At 41.1% G+C, this 16807-nt stretch overlaps 2 protein-coding genes across 5 annotated transcripts in view; one reads left to right on the top strand and one right to left on the bottom strand.

The window, feature by feature from the left end:
• The window catches only part of OstDelta (oligosaccharide transferase delta subunit), a 46212-nt gene extending 40903 nt beyond the window's left edge, over positions 1–5309 (top strand). For 3 of the 4 annotated variants that reach the window (XM_068391135.1, XM_068391132.1, XM_068391131.1), the window contains one exon: positions 4852–5309. In XM_068391135.1, coding sequence (XP_068247236.1) covers positions 4852–4861 — 10 coding nt within the window. In that variant the 3' untranslated portion in view covers positions 4862–5309. Of the gene's footprint in view, positions 1–1473; positions 1496–4851 lie in introns of all 4 variants that reach the window. The other variant, XM_068391133.1, reaches the window with a different exon arrangement.
• An 8973-nt stretch (positions 5310–14282) lies between these two features.
• Positions 14283–16807, bottom strand: part of Pyroxd1 (pyridine nucleotide-disulfide oxidoreductase domain 1) — a 34856-nt gene continuing 32331 nt past the window's right edge. The window contains exon 9 of the mRNA XM_068391136.1: positions 14283–15651. Within this exon, the coding sequence (XP_068247237.1) occupies positions 15476–15651 (176 nt within the window). The 3' untranslated portion in view covers positions 14283–15475. The remainder of the gene's footprint in view (positions 15652–16807) is intronic.

Here is a 16807-nt window from a genome sequence, read left to right as displayed (position 1 = left end):
TGTATACTTGTTCATGATTTTTATAGACCTTGTTGTCTTTAATGCTAGTGTCTTTGTTAATTTTGTATGAAAAAGATATTCTAAAAATAACTAAGTTAAGTGTTGAGTAAAGAGCATATATTCCTAATACCAAGGAAATCAGTTTTACTTGTCTAGGTTTTATTTTGGCAATCCCAGCTAAGATTGATTCATAGATAAAGAAGTAACCAGACAGATTAAACCATGGCTTACAGAGGGAGGTGTGCATAATTTGTTTATATAATTTGATTGCATCTTTTTATTGTTGGATTTAGTAGTTGGATTCATAAATATAAATATGAAGTTTTTCAATTTTTTGATGAAATTAAGTTTAGCAAATTACCTTTTCAAAAGTTCATGTTTCTCCTATTTGACAAGTCTTATATCTGTCTTTTTCATGCCATTAAATTTGGTATTAAAAGGATGCGTTGATGTACTTAATACACTTGAAATAATTATGAGACAACAAGTTTGGTAATATTAAATTTGATTTAAAGTGTTGTACTCATAGAATGATCGATATTTGATAAAGCATAATTTGATTTTGATTAGGGTCTATAATTTTGTCTATTTGCAATCTTAAAGGGCTGTTATTTCATATACATGATGATAATCTTGGAAAATTGTTAAATCAATATCTCCCTTTCGTTATTGTACATTGCATGGTTTTCACAACTGAAATTTGTAATACCATATTAAAGTTAGGAATAATGTAGTAATGGTTTATACATACTTTAGTGTTTTAGTGGTCATTAAGCTGGATAGAAATTTATAGAAACACTGTTCAGGTTATATGTTGACATTAGGTAAAATGTTTTCTTAATTTGTGATGAAAAGTATTGAATTTTGAGTATGGTTACTGCAACATTAGGCCAAAGTGAAAGACAGTATGTTTGGGAATAGTTTCTCATCCTATGTGAGAAGTTTAATAATTATTTTTGATAGCTCTTAGTTTTATAGCAATTATTGCAAAAGGTTTCTCTTAGTTGCTTGCTTGAGCTGATATTCTCTTTATCACTATCTACATTTGAAGTTGGATAATTTTGATGTTTGTTGCTATGTACCATAAGTCTGAAAGTATGAATTGAAAAATGGTATTCCATTTCATGAGCGCATATTCAATTTATAGTTATATACTAGAATGGGCTCTTTAATTTGTTAATAAATATTGTGGGTCAACCTTATTCCTAATTATGCAGCATTTTTATTGCTACATATTCAAGTTGTCATGCTAAAAGTTGCATCTGAAAGGCTTATATTTGTGCTGGGATTTGCATAGTTCATTATTATCCCAAAAGACACATGTAAAATATAGCACTCAAGTTTGGGAAAAGAACTTTTTTTTTTCAATGCCCTGTAAAAAGTTTGGTGAAATATTATGTTATCTATTGTTATTGTGCTGTAAATCCAATTTTACATTAGTTGTTTTTTCTGCTGCATGCTTACTATTGTCAGGAAAGCATTAAAAAAGCTCAAGGTAAGTTAAAGTTTATTAAAAAATCTTTCATCTTATGTAGGGCCAGTAATTTTTCTTGATATCGAAAGATTTAATATTTTGTTGTAATATTCTTACCTTATAAATCTATTTAAATTTTTCATGTCGGCACTCCCTCGAAATCTTTATGCCTTCCTACAGGTCTTTGTTTTGCCACTTTCATATTTACAGTTTTCCTGACTGACTGTTAGTCATCCATTTATCGTCAAATGGTCTGTCTTGACCTTTTAAGCTAGTCTTCAAATTTTCTGGACATATTTTCCCAATTCTTCATTCATAATAGGATCTTAATATAAGCCGTGAATCTATCTACCTTTGTAGGATTCTTCTGTTAAAACAGATCATCTACATTAGATTTAATTTTCAGTCCCTCCTATTTCACTCCATTATTAGCTACTACAAAATGACAGTATCTGCTATAGAAGGCCCTTTGGCTGGTGTGATGAATGGCAGATAGTAACTTGTCATGCAGTGTAACCGACTACACAAGCTGATGTACTAGGCCCTCCGTCAGGGATCGAAGCCACGCACACCAGTGTATTGATTCATCTCTATGAAACCCTGTACTTAGTCATGAAAAATTTCTGCAAAGATGAGGCATCCCTGGACTAGGCCAGTGCTTGCAGTATTACCACAGTTTGATGATGTGTACTGTTCAGTGAAGATTCTCGTTTCTCATCCGAGCATCTGTTATTGCATTGATTCTTTGGTTCTTTGTTATATGACAGGCTAAATTATGCATGATCCCATATTATGGACAGCTGTGTAGCGAGGTCATTCTTGTTTTTTTCATTTAGCTTGACCCCATAAATAACATGAATAATCTGTTTATCACATCGCTGAGAAGAATAATGTTGATCAAATTGTTGAGAAAGTGATTATAACAACGCTAGAAGTTATTAAGGGAGAGCTTGAAGGCAGCGGCCATTGCTAAGTACTGCCTCATAGTGGAATGCATAATATTCAAGAAAACTCAGAGCCAAGAGAGGCAAAGGCATTCAAAACTCTCATCCAGAATCAGGAAGGATGAGAAAGATGTCCAGAGTAATGGCCGTCATTGAAAACGCCTGAATAAACCCAATAACTCCAGAGAAGTATGACTTGAATGGTCTAACCTACAGGTGTAGTGGCAACACCTGATCTGCTGGGACATTAATCGGGGGAAAAAAAAATACCAGTTTCAAGCTGACACACTTATGTCGCGCTAAATATGAAATTTCACAACCAAATATAAAGAAAAACCTGAAGAGATTCCCCTTTGTTGATGCTAAGAACGTCTACCAAAGCGCAAGGTGTTTTGAAGTTTGACTAAATGCTGTTAGGATAAATTATCTTATTAGCCAATAGTAGAAAGCTGCATATGATGGGATGTCCTGAGCTACTTTTTATAGCCTCTTCCACAGACAGTATTGGTGCAATTGCTGAAAGCTCCATATGGAAAACAAACCAAAGTATCCTTGCCTTGGTGCTATAGGAGTGCATCACTTCTGCTGAAGACATCCCCAGGCCATCAACCTGAGGTTGAGCCTTGTGTAGAAAATGAACAGCAACAAAACAAATCGTTTGCAAACAGGCCAAATCTGCACTGTACCTGGTCTTGAATGAGGGAGCACAAATTGGAGGATATATGTAGTGTTTGACGCAAGACAATCAAAGAGAGGTAACTGGGGAAGCTATTGATAGTACAACCATGCAGAAGGCTACAAAACTCTGAAGTGGAGAAAGTTCTCGTGAAGTTCAGGCAACATCCTCATCAAGTTTTTGGAAGTACAGTGGAAACAGCCAGGCCATAGGCCATAGGAAGATGGATGTCATTTGCTAAGAAGCCACATACTGTTAAAAGATGACTAGGTGGATGTTACAACTATTGTCAACACAGCAAGGCTGATGAGCTTGCTGCTAAGATTGGGCCTGAAGGCTTTAGTAGCTAGTGGTGATAACTGATGGCATGGGTCTCCTCTTGGGGTTCCACAAGGACATTTCTTGCCATATTTATGAGAAGTGATGCACACACCTGCATATAATTAAAGACACTGCATACTAGGAGACTTTTAGCTAATTTGGCCAATCTAGGAATGTCCTGGCAGAACAATTTGAGAGCCCAGCAGTTTCCTTGTTGTATTTATGCTGTATTGAAGAGCACAACAACGTGAATGATCAGTGGTAACAGGTATTTGGCACCAAATGCTGTAAAGACGGATCCAGCCAGTTTCTCTCGTGCAGAGGCAGTCTCTTCCTGCATGTCTTACAAGCAAAAATCCAGCATGAACTTGAGAGTGCTCCATGCAGAGTAACCTTACTATGCCAGATCTTACTGAGAGTGGGTGAACTACTGGTGGTGGTGGTGGTGGTGGTGGTAAGCTCGCAATGCATTAGATGCACACTATCTGCCCTAAAAATTGGTCTTGGAACTGTTTGCCTGCTAGTTTGTCTTCATGCAAGCTGCATAGATATCTGCAAGCTTCAACCATGCACTTCCCAGAAGCAAGATCGCCCATGGTTTGAGCTTAAAAATGTAAATGACAACAAGTAGATATCTGATGACTTTAAATTGAGCATAAATTGGTTCATAAGTGTAAGAAGCAAGTGGAACATTTAAAATACTCATCAGATGAAATTCACTTTTCATCAATTGAATAACTTGGGTCACTTCGTTAATTAGTAATATTACCTTCCTTTAAATGAAGATATCTAAATTAAATTCAAGTGCCTAATATTTTAGCTATATTTCATGGATTAATTGTACTTTTAACTCTTACAGCATTAAACTTAAAGCAGCCTATTGTGGATGTTATTTGTTCATTGGAGAATTGAAAAAAAGACTTGTAGATATCATAAGTATAAATTAGAATATTCACAGTGACTTATGTGAATGTCCATTCAAGTTGTGATGGACGAGTTATTAATCTACCAATGGTATTGGTTATCTTATTACAAAACAGACATGAAGCAAGTAAAAAAACCTCAACCACAGCAGTATTTGTTTGCTTACACAGCTAGCATCAATATGTGGGATTTATAATCTAGGTCACTATAGACAATAGCATTATATATTCATCTAGAAACTGTGAGAAGAATTGCAAGGTGGTTCGTTGTATAATCAACATTTTGTTTTTGTTAGCTTGGTTTCATCGTCAGAACTGGATATCAACTATTGCTTACCTGCAGAATAGTAAAAATTATTGTCCTTACCAAAGTACTGTCATTTTTTTTTTTTGCTAATGTACTGTACTATAGTTCATTCACTATCACATTTACCTGTAGAATAAAGCAAGCAAGTTAGATTAAGGATTTTAAAGCTTTAATTCTCCGAGTAATAATATATTAATTTCTTACAGAACAGAGTAAGCTAGTTACGCGAGTGTGTATCACCAGAGCGGAAATGCATATAACAGCAGCATCTACTACTACTATCAACTCTTGCAGTTTAGTATTGGCAGATACTTCTCACTACAGCTACAAATAAATCACATGTATGAAATCAAGCAGTAACTTATCATGGGACTATTAATTGTTTCGCTTCGAGTGTGATGGGTAATTTTATATTGTTTCGTTTGTGTCTGAAGCAATTTTGCTTTGATGAGTTAATCACTGAAATTCTGTACTTCAAGCATATGGTAGTTTTTTGAGTGATCACAGCAATCCTAGAGATTTAAAAGTTATAAAACTGTATATGACAGATTTACTAGTTGACAAGTTTGAATGTGATGAATGTGTGTTATTGAACAATGTTTGTGTAAACCTTTGACTTGAAAGGTTATATGGTTATAAAGTGAATAAAAGAAGTACTTCTGTAGCAGTTTCTTTTATTTTTAATTATATGAAATTTAAACTTCAATTAAACAACCATAAGTTATAGAGTTTTACATAAAAAGTTGGTGACACTTAAGCCAGAAATTTTACTAATACTCAGATAAGCCTGTCGTATAGTTCTACTTGTGGCTTGGAGTGTTATCAGAAAAATCACATTTTAAAGTACTGTAATTTGTATTTGTTCCAACACGGAGTACTTACCTCGAACTACTTTCTTAGGAGTATCTGGGATATCCTCCCAACCGACCAGAATTTTGTGTAGTTTACACTACTCCCGTTTTCTATGCGGGGTAACCTCTGGCGGAGTGATACGCACCCAGAGACGACCCGAGGTCAGAGAGCATGCTTGCTTAGGTCTCGATCTCCAGTAAGTTTCTGGTTGCGTCGCGGATAACATCCCGACGCTCTCTCTTACCCAGTGTGACCCTGTGTCCCACGTGGTCCCTTTGTGCTCTTCCTTATCCTTTTCCCTCTGTGTTCCTGTGTCTCGCGGTGCCTTACTAGTGCGTTATGGAGCATCCCCGTCGTTGGCCTGGGCCTACGCCTTCCTCTCAAAACCTGAAGTTGACCCGCACTCCTTGTGTTCTTCGTGTAGGGGCAGTGTGTCTTCCCCTACAGCCACGTGTCCGGAGTGCGAGTCCTGGAACGAGGTGCGCTACGGCACCAAGAAAAAGAAGTCCTCTAGGATATCGCTTAGGAAACCGAGCGTCACTTCGCCCGGCGTTTCTTCGGACAGTCTCTCTCTGCCGCCTACCCCTACCCAGTGTAGGGGACGAGGTAAGTCAGTTGCGGGGAAGAGGCCTGTGGCCCTTTCCCAGGAGTCTGATTTACCACTGCCCCGGTTTGTTTCTCCCCGTCGAAAACTTCCATGATGGAGGAGCTGGCCAAGGACCTGGTACACGTATCATCGTGGCTAGATTGGTGGGCCTCCACGCTGGTGGGGTTTCAGTCCTCGCAGTCCCGGAGAACCAGGCCTTGCTGAAGCAGCTGATTAGCTCGGTAGGTAAGGCCCTAAAGTTCCTCTCCTACCAGTCCATCATCGCGCAGGCCGCCAATTGTATACTGCGGAAGAGGGACACTGCTCAACAAGCTCATCAGGACGCTCCCCGACAGAGAAGCAAGGTCCCTGAGGAGCCTGCCCCTGTGGGATGACTCAGTGTTCCCCCTGAAGGTGGTGGAGGAGACGATAGAGAAGGTCAGGAAGCTAAAGGATGCGGGAGAACCCAGACTCCCTCCAGTGAGAAGAACTGCCCATAGAAGGACACCCTCCGACATCTCTCTCCCTCCTCGCGCCTCACCTAGCCAGCCCAGGAGAGACGCCCCTACTACGGCCTGGCATCAGCCTTCACAGCCCCCCCCCGTAGAGAAACACCTGCTGCACAGTCAGCCTTCAGGCCTTCCTATTTGGCCGCCAGAAGAGGTCGTTCAGGCCGCGTCTCTCGAAGGAGATAGGGAGAGGCCCCCTACTCCTGCCGAAGCCTCAGGTGGGGGGATGCCTCAAACGTTCTTGGCAAGCATGGCGAAACCACGGAGCAGATCCGTGGACTGTAACAGTTCTGAAAGAAGGGTACAGGTTGCCCTTCCTGGTGGACCCCCCCACCTCTGATACCAGATCTGCAGGCGGAATGGTTGGCACCCAAAGACCCCTTGAGAAGGACAGCCCTACAAGAAGAGGTCTCTGCGATGCTGGCGAAAGGGGCAATAGAACCAGTCAAGAACCCGGGTCCAGGGTTCTACAGCAGACTCTTCCTGGTGGAGAGAGCGACAGGGGGGCTGGAGACCTCTCAGCCCTCAACAGGTTCGTGTGCAAGACCGACTTCAAAATGGATACTCCGAAGTCGGTCCTAGTGGCCTTGAGGGAAGGAGACTTCATGATGTCCATAGACCTCAAGGACGCATACTTCTAAATCCCTATTCATCCCTCCAGCAGGAAGTACCTAAGGGTAAAATGGGGTACCCAAATGTTGCAGTTCTGTCCACAGCCCCTCAGGTCTTCACGAGGGTCTTAGCAACAGTCTCAGCCTGGGCACACAAACAGGGTATCCGCCTGATCCGGTATCTGGACGACTGGTTGTTGCTTTCAGCCTCAGGGTAAGTACTGAGGGAGCAAGGTGCGAAGCTCCTGCAGTTCTGCAACGTCCTGGGTATCATTATCAACTTGGAGAAGTCCAAACTGATACCCTCCACCAGGATGAACTACCTCGGAATGGTCCTGGACTCCCGGTTGGCGAGAGCCTTTCCTTCCGCGGAGAGACTGGACAACTTGGACCAGATCCTCCGGCACTTCCTGTCGGACCAGCCCAGGAGAGCCAAGGACTGGTAGAGACTGATAGGCCACCTCATGTCGTTAGAGAAGCTAGTCCCACAGGGGAGACTCAAACTCAGGGGAGTACAATGGAACCTGAAGGAGACCTGGAACCAGAGAGACTCCCCGCACAAGGTGGTCCCGATTCCCCCGGAGACGAAGGAAGTCCTAGAGTGGTGGCACGACAGATCGAACACTCTCAAGGGGATGCCCTTCGCAGCCGACCCTCCGGAGATGCTCCTGTTCACGGACGCATCCAAGGAGGGTTGGGGTGCTCATCTCCTCAACAGCACAGCAAGAGGAAGATGGTTAGCCGAAGAGAAGAACATGCACATAAACGTGCTAGAAATGATGGCAGTGCAAAGAGCGTGCCTAGAGTTTGTCCATCGGCTCTGGGGAAACACCGTGGCACTGATGTGCGACGCCACGGTGGTGGCCTACATAAAGAAGCAAGGAGGACTAAAATCAAAGGAGCTGTGCAACCTCACGGAGTTTCTGGAATGGGCAGAAGTAGAGCAGATCAAGATCTCGGCCAGATTCATCCCAGGGAAGAGAAACGTCCTGGCCGATGGCCTCAACAGAAAGGGTCAAGTGGTAGGGTCCGAGTGGTTCTTCCACCCGGATGTGGCCAAGACTCTCATTCAGAAGTGGGGCTCGCCAGTGATAGACCTCTTCGCCACGAGACTGAACGCACAGCTCTCCGTGTTTAGTTCTCCTGTGCCAGATCCAGAGGCGGCGTTCGAGGACGCCTGCCAACACCCTTGGGACAACCTCGACGTTTACGCCTTCCCTCCCTTCGGATGCTCAGGCAAGTCCTTAAGAGGGTGAGGCGAGCGGACAACCTGTGGATGACTTTGGTAGCGCCCGGAGAGGGAGTGGTTCGCGGATCTAAACGAACTGGCGCGCCTTCCAGACAGACCAGACCTTCTCCAGCAACCGCACTTTCAAAGGTTCCACGAAAACCCTCGGTCCCTCTGCCTTCACGCGTGGAGGTTATCGAGCGTCTCCTGAATAAGGAAGGGTATTCGGCGAAGACAGCAACAAGCATGTCAGGGTACCTGAGACGTTCGTCAGCCACAGTATACCAGGCAAAATGGGCTACCTTCACTAAGTGGTGCATCTCGAAGAACATCAAGCCATTGCAGGTATCCATTCCAGAGATAGCGGACTTCTTGCTCTATCTCAGGGACGAGGTGATCATGTCCATCCCAGCCATTAAAGGAGTCCGGGCTGCCCTGGGACAAGTCTTCCTCCTGAAGGGCATCGGCCTGGGTGCCTCCAGAGACATCTCGATGCCCATCAAGAGCTTCGAGCAATCGTGCCCCCCTCAGGCCGTTAGGGTGCCCCAGTGGGACGTGGCTAGAGTCCTGAAGATGCTGTCGGAACCTCCCTTCGAACCTCTAAAGGACATCTTGGACAGAGCGCTCACCCTCAAGACAGTTTTTCTGCTAGCGCTGGCATCAGCAAAACGGGTAGGGGAGATTCATGGACTGTCGTACGAAGGGCTGGCGTGAAGCTATCTTCAGGTTCGTACCATCCTTCGTGGCCAAGACCCAGAATCCAGCAGTCTGGGACCCCAGGTTTGAAGGATTCTCAGTGCCGGCAATCCCTCGTTCGGACAACCCGAGGGACTTGCTTCTGTGTCCTGTCAGAGCGGTACGGAACTACTTAGAGAGGACAGCCAGACTTCAACCCGAAATCAAGAGTCAGTCTCCTCAGGACTAGTAAAGAAGCCAATCTCCAAGAATATGATCTTCTGGCTACGGCAGGTGATCATGAGAGCCTACAGTAGTGCAGGGGTTCCTCTTCCGGGGAAGCCTAAACCCAACGACATCAGAGGGCTTAGTACTTTGTTGGCCTTTGAGAAGAACATGGCAGTCGGCCAAATCCTGAGGGCAGGTACATGGGCTAGTCAGTCAACCTAAACAGCTCATTACTTGTAGGATTGTTCGAGGAGATCCCTGGACGGATTCTCTCTCGGTCCCGTCATTTCCGCGCTTCAAAAGATTTAAAGGTGTAGCCCCGGGGAAAACCACGGGCAGTAAGTCCAAGAGACACAGGTTACTTCCTTACCCCCTTTTTTCCCCTATTACCTTCCCTGAAATGGCCCTAAAATCCTTTAACTGCCATGGGATACACCGTCAGTGAATGAATATGTCTCCAAGGATTTTTACAGAGGTGAGTTACTTAGACACGAAGATGGTTTTTTGGGGTAGTTTTCCCTATTTCTCGTGTTTTCCTTTGGGGGGTCAGCAGAACCTAGCCTCCTATCTAGGTTCCCCCTTTTCTCTCCTCATCACGGTCTCTGGGTCCTGAGGGACACTCACCTCCTAAGGTATAAGGCTCCTAAGAAAGTAGTTCGAGGTAAGTACTCCGTGTTGGAACAAATCACATTTTAATTAATTTGTATTTTTCCTAACAGTACTTACCTCGAACTACTTTCGGGTTATGGCCCGCCCATCCTACCCCTAGTGCCTTACAGGACTTAGTAGAAACCTATCTGTCAAAAACTTACTGGAGATCGAGACCTGAGCAAGCATGCTCTCTGACCCCGGGTCGTCTCTGGGCGTGTATCACTCCGCCAGAGGTTACCCCGAATAGAAAACGGGAGTAGGGTAAACTACACAAAATTCTGGTCGGTTGGAAGGCGATCCCAGATACTCCTAAGAAAGTAGTTCGAGGTAAGTACTGTTAGGAAAAATACAAATTACTTAAAATTTGTGATTTTTTCCCAGACTACAAAATGAGTCTTTTTAATTGGAGTATGATTTCTGCAAAGGTGGATACAGCTATTTAACTTATGAGGTAGTCGTAGTAATTTCCCAATAGTTTAGTCTGCTTTGCACTAAGTTTTGAGGTGGAAAGTGTAACATAAGACTCAATTTTATACAGTTAGGAGTACAAATTACAGTACTTTTAAAAGTTACAATTTGAGCCTACATACAAAACTTTAATAGGAGACTTATCCTTAGGAGAGAGTTAATGTCTATGAACCAAACTGGCTGATTTAGCTTCAAGAAATGTCAGAGCACCTGGTCATGTAAAGGAGGGAAGGTTACAACTCCTTTCAACTTGATAAAAAAGGGGTTTGTAGATATTCTATCCATCCTCCTCATACGAGGGAGACATCTCTTAAACTTATCTGAAAAGAAAAGTTATTTGCCAATGAGGCTTATTGCATCTGATGTCAAATCCAACAAAATGGCACGATGCTGCTTGCCAAGAGAGATAAAGGTCAGGGTATGAGTATCCAAGGACCTGTGGTTAGGAACAATTCACATGACTTCATGACTGGGATGGTCCTAACATTCCCTCACTGGCTGCTGATTAGGCATGTCTGATGGTCTCACAAAGGCATAGCAACATTGTTCTTGAATATCTTCTCCACCCTGAAGCTCCGAGTTCCCTTTTGAGGGTTATCAACATCTGGCACCCAATTCAAGGTCTCAAATGGGGCAGGCGGAAAAAACCAGAATCTAGTGACATCCCACCCGAGGGGGTCTGAGCTCCCAAGGAGGGCAAGGAAGCTCGTGGCTATTAATTGCAGAGGGGGTCTAAACCAGAGAAGTATCCTTTCTATGATACACACAGCATAAGATGGCCCACTTCCCCAGGTAAACAGCTGCAGAGAACTTTCGCAGTTATTCAAACATAACTAGTGCAATCCCTTACGAAAAGCCTTTGACTTAGAAGAGACACTGCTATGTTGTGGTACCTCTAAAGGCGAGGCTAACAAAGAGGGTGGACCATTGGAATAGTTATCTCTGTATGCTGATAGTGTACATCAGCAGGTTTAAAGACCATTTGGTGTAAGGATAATTGGGAGTCAAGGGCTATGCTTAGAATGGATGTCAACCGGAGATTGTTAATTGGCAAATCAGGCAGAAGTTGTCGTCCAAGGGATGCTAAAACTGAAGGTAGGAGTTCCTTGTTCAACTGAATGACAACACTGTCTACTGCCAGTGATCTTTAAAGGAAAGAAGCCTGTCCTCCACCCCCACCTTACAACCTATCCTTAACAAATGATTGTTGTGTCTGCCGGGAAATTCTTCCGAACCAGAACAAACCTCACTGACAGCTCTACTGTACAGTGTTGTCCACTTTGGAGGTATGCACTCCTTTGCCAATATGCAAAGGGTCTGTGATACAGTGCCCCCTTGTTTGTCGACACATGCCATGACCCTAGTATTGTCGCTCATCAAAGCTACTGAGTACCCAATCAAATCAAGTAGGAAAGCTTGCAATGTTAGAAATGTTGCTTGCATTTTAAACTGGTTGATATATAGGAGCTTTCTTTCTGTGGCCCACACCCCTAAGGCAGCTCAGATACGTGCCTCACCCCGCCTTGGAGGCATCTGTGAATAGCATCATCTTTGTTGGTGGAGAATTGAGTGGAACTCCCGTGGTGAAGTTTTCGTTGTTCAACCATCACTGGTAGAGACATCTGTGAAAAAAGTTATACCGAGGAAAAATATCACAGATGTACGCCATCTTGAGCTTGCCGATATAGTCGTCTGATGGATACACTCACTGTTGCTGGTTCTATCAGCATAACCAGGTTCTGTACTATACTGTACTCCATTCTGTGCTTGGGTGGACTACATTTCCCAATTGGTCATAATCCACACATCATGGTAAAAAGAAAGAACTCTTTATCTTGGTTGTGGAGCAACTGCCTCTTGGAGGAGCACATGATTGGCCAGTTGTCCAGATACCTCAAAAGGCAAATCCCGTTCAAGTCGGCCCAAAGAGAGAAGAGCGTGAAAACTTTAGGAATGGGAGACAATATGAAGCACAAGACTTTCAACTGGTACACTACTCCCCAAGAATGAAGTAGAGTTATTTTCTGTAGGATTGATGGATGGGTACCTAGAAGTACGCAGGTTTCAGGTCCCCAAAAACCATAGTCTTCCAAATTCCTGATTGTGGCCTGCACTGTGCTTACTGTCTCCATCTTGAATGGTGTCAGGAGACCAAACTTTTTCACAGAAGAAGTCAATGACCTGTCTGTAAAACACAACAGACTTGGAGAGCATTCTTCATCGCTTTCTAATCTACTATTAGGGCCAGAGGTCTTGGCCCATGGGAAGATCTTGGTGCGTAGGCTGGGAATGCTGAGAAGGAACAAGTGACAGGTGACCTGGTTCTCATATGCAAGCACTTGGAAACATTTCCAGTGACTATAGTGAGGTGTCCGAGCGGAATGTGACCATCCCACAATGACCGATTACAATAGGACTGAACATGCGGAGAAATATCACAGAGGGAGCAATCATGAGGGGAATGTTGAATTGAGAGCAATCGTGGGTTCCTCTTCCACCATAAGTGAGCTCTCTCTGATGGGACAGTTTCCTAGGGAGAGATCCTGAGGCTTACCTTTATTGTCCAGGTGGAAGAAAAGGGTAGCAACTTTCATCCCAAACAACAGTGCGGGGCTGAGCACCTGTATTAGAAGCATAAGCACCTGTACCACATGTCGTATGGTGTAGTTTGGCATGCCCCAGCTCTCTCTTGTTAGAGAGGGGTTGGTTGATAATCAGGGAAAAGAAGAAAGAAGAGTGGCAAATCTCGTTTCAACCGACAGTGTACATGCTCGGTTTGATATGAAACTGAGCCAGGCAATAGGTGAGTGCACCTGTACAAAGACATCTCGGTACTTCAATGTCTCTCCCACGCTCATGAAGGAGAGATTGGTTGAAGTAGTGTACAAGTGTCCTAACAATGTGTGTTCCTGCATTTATTCTTTGATATTTTCTAATTGTCCTTTCTAGAAAAGAATTAGTTGGTTTATAGAAAATTATGAACCAACAGACTGGAGACATCTAAAACAAGAAAAAGCCCTAAAATAAGCTGGAAACAGCCTTCATGCCAAATTTAAATCCAAGACACCATCCTAGGTTTAAGATAAACATATCTGGTCTCTTAACTAAGAAAATAGCAAACTAAAAACACTCCAAGGTTACAAGGAGGCGGCATGAAGTATAAATTAAAGTTTTTTCAAGAGATGATACAGAAGAATAACGCTGAACCTAAGTCCACAGCACAAAAACAATGAATGAAAAGTTTGATAACAGAGCAATGGATATAAAATTTTTTGCTAAAGTGAAAGAAATATTACCCTACAAAATTTTCCAAATGTCACATACAAGGAATATTGTCAAAAGACTGCTCTTTGGTCACGTGGAAAGGGTCTCTATAATAAAGTTAAATAACTTTAGTTTAGGAAATTAACCTTTAATGAAAAAGGTCACATTTTAAACTTATGGGGTATACCGATTAAAGATAGGAACCACATTTTTATCATCATAAGACTGCAAGCCTGGTTAAATTTTGCTTCAAAATATTAAGTACCGATATGAAATTTGAATCATAGTGAAAACTATGAATGCAGAGATCATTAGGTAACATTTTAAAGGTGGTGTATTGTTCATACAACTTGGCAGCATCAACTAGCATTTGAAGACAAAATAGAAAATTCATAAAAGTATAATTCTAATAATAAAAAGAATTTTGCTACTGGTGTTTTCTACTGTGGACTACACCAAATGTTTAGCTAGCCCCAATCTAGCCTACATGAAGTTGGTGAATGAATACTGATTTTGTTATAATACAATGAAACTAGTCTATAATAAAAGGAAGAAAATAGACAAATCAATTTAGGCAGGGTGTTCTCATATTTAAGACTAATTTTCTGACATCGATGTACATGACCAAAGGTAATTAGAAGTGTATGTTATCTGGCACCTATAGAATGGTAACTTTTGTATGTATGTAGGAAGAACAATTTTTCCAATAATTTCACAACCAACTATATAATCTAGATTAAAACAATAGGAACATTATTTAAGTAGCGCTATTACAGTTATATATTATTATGTAACATTCTAGGAATAAACTAAAGATTCAATTATTCTTATAAAACTAGTTATACGACAGGTCTATAATATTGGTATCAAATATCCTAGTGGCTCCAGTATTAGGTCACTGAAGCAAACTTAAAATTCAAACTTTTCTTTAAGTTAAATTAATGAAATTTTGCAATAGTCTTATAAAAATATCATTATTAATAAAAATTTTAAGTATAGTACTTAGTTGAATATATTAACTACTATCTTTAAAAAAAATGGTTTACAGCATAAACATTTCTGACTTAACAAGAGACTAATTTGTGCCAGTATTGAAGACATACTATCACAAGATAACCACTATAACTACATGTAAAATGGTCTTTACATACACCATACAGTGGAATTTTAGATAGGTACTATACCAGACTTTATATAGAGAAGATATAGCTCTCTAACCATCAACAGTGTCTTTGGGTTAGTAACTTTGCATAGCACTGAGGAGAACTACAAGAAATTTCTAAGTAAGTCATTACAATACAGCCAAGAGAGAATAAAAAAGTAAACAACCGAATTTCAAAACTCCTCGATATGAGAAAATATATGCATATGAATTTGGAAATTCACATCAAAACTAAAGAATGTGTAACAAAAGGGTAAAAATTTTTTTATCTTTCAACATTCAAAGTAAATTTGACAACCAAGAGATTAGAATTTCAATCATTAAAATCTTCTGTCCCAAAGAAACTAAAACTTTTACTAATTCAGTACTACTGTATATTAGTCAAATATCAAAATATTTGATTTCAAAAAGTTCCCTATTGTTCTCGTGTATTTGTAAATCTAAATAAAGCACTTTGCTCAGTATTAGATTACTGAAATGGCATCACATCTATATTAAAAAGTATCACAGTCAGTATTCAAGTATTTGTAAGTAATACATTACCATTTTTATACACCAATAGCTCTGTATAGGTGAAAGAGACCAATGATCTAAATCTAATCAAAATAATCTTCTATATCAATATCGGGATTAAGGAGGTCTTCACCAAACTCAGAGAGATCCATCTGGTTGAGAATCAGATTTTCAAAGGTTTCTTCCAGATCAGTTTCACCAATCATCAACGCTCCTTGCATTCGCCCGTCAACCATCACACATTTGATATACTCCACACCTGTAGACAGGAAAAAAATACTTTAAATTTTATTCAAAACTATTGAACTTATCAAATACCAATAAATTGTACTGAAAATACATAATATACTTGTTACTATGAATACTTGAAAAAAAAAAAAAAAGGAGTAAATGAATTATTCACTTATTCTGCTAAAATATGACAGCTTACATTTTAAGAGCTAATAATAATTGAAGAAGCAATATTTCTAAAGAGTTGAGATTTAAGGAATATCTTTCTTAGAGCTAGGAGTCCTAAAGCACAAATGGTAGCGACTAGTCTAGGTCAGATGACTGATCATGAACATGATGATGCATCACTTTGTCATCCTATTAGAAGAGACAGTACCAATAAGAATTGTGGCAAAAAAGAAGGGGTACTAATGCCCCAAAACACACAAGAGACCTTCATGACCCTCGTTTACTTCACCAACGACTACAGCAGAGGGAACATGTAACATGATAAATATTGTTTATGGGGAACTTTCCAAAATTGTAGTTATCAACAAGACCATGCCCATACAGTATTTTTTTTGCCCCATAAACTCAATGTGAGTGAGTATGGCTGGCCTCTCATTCACTCATCCCAGCACACCTGAACCTTCCTTTTTGAATTTTACAATGATCAAAGCAACTTTCATAAGAAAAAAAAAACTTGTATAAAAGGTTTAATTCTAGTCAGAAAATGAATGTGATTCTTATAGTTTAAAATTTATAAGCATTAAAATAGTATACAAATAAATAGACAGGTAAAGAAATTCCCTTTATGTGCTTAGATGAAATATGACAAGGTCAGTGAGTCAGACAACAATGGAAAGGCTGATAGATGATGATCTTTCATGCACGAGGGTCTACCTGTATCAAGTTTGACAGACATCCCTTCAACTGTGTAAGTATAGACTTCCCTTCAACTGTGTAAGTAGAGACTTGCAATCTTCCAAAATACATATCTATGAATGAAGGTCTATTTGTATATCAAGTTCATTTGAAATCCAGTCTACCAAATACATTACAATATAAGGAATTGTGTTTACACCAAGATAATCTCCCTTCTTGAAAATCAGTGCATTAAGTCTGCCTTTGTAAAAGTCTGACTGGAATATATTCAACTGGGTAGAAGTACCGCATGATTAATTAGGTCTTGAATATACAAACTG

This window comes from Palaemon carinicauda, chromosome 17, assembly GCF_036898095.1.
Source record: "Palaemon carinicauda isolate YSFRI2023 chromosome 17, ASM3689809v2, whole genome shotgun sequence".
NCBI classification, from domain to species: domain Eukaryota; kingdom Metazoa; phylum Arthropoda; class Malacostraca; order Decapoda; family Palaemonidae; genus Palaemon; species Palaemon carinicauda.
This window is presented reverse-complemented; position numbering and strand designations above follow the sequence as displayed.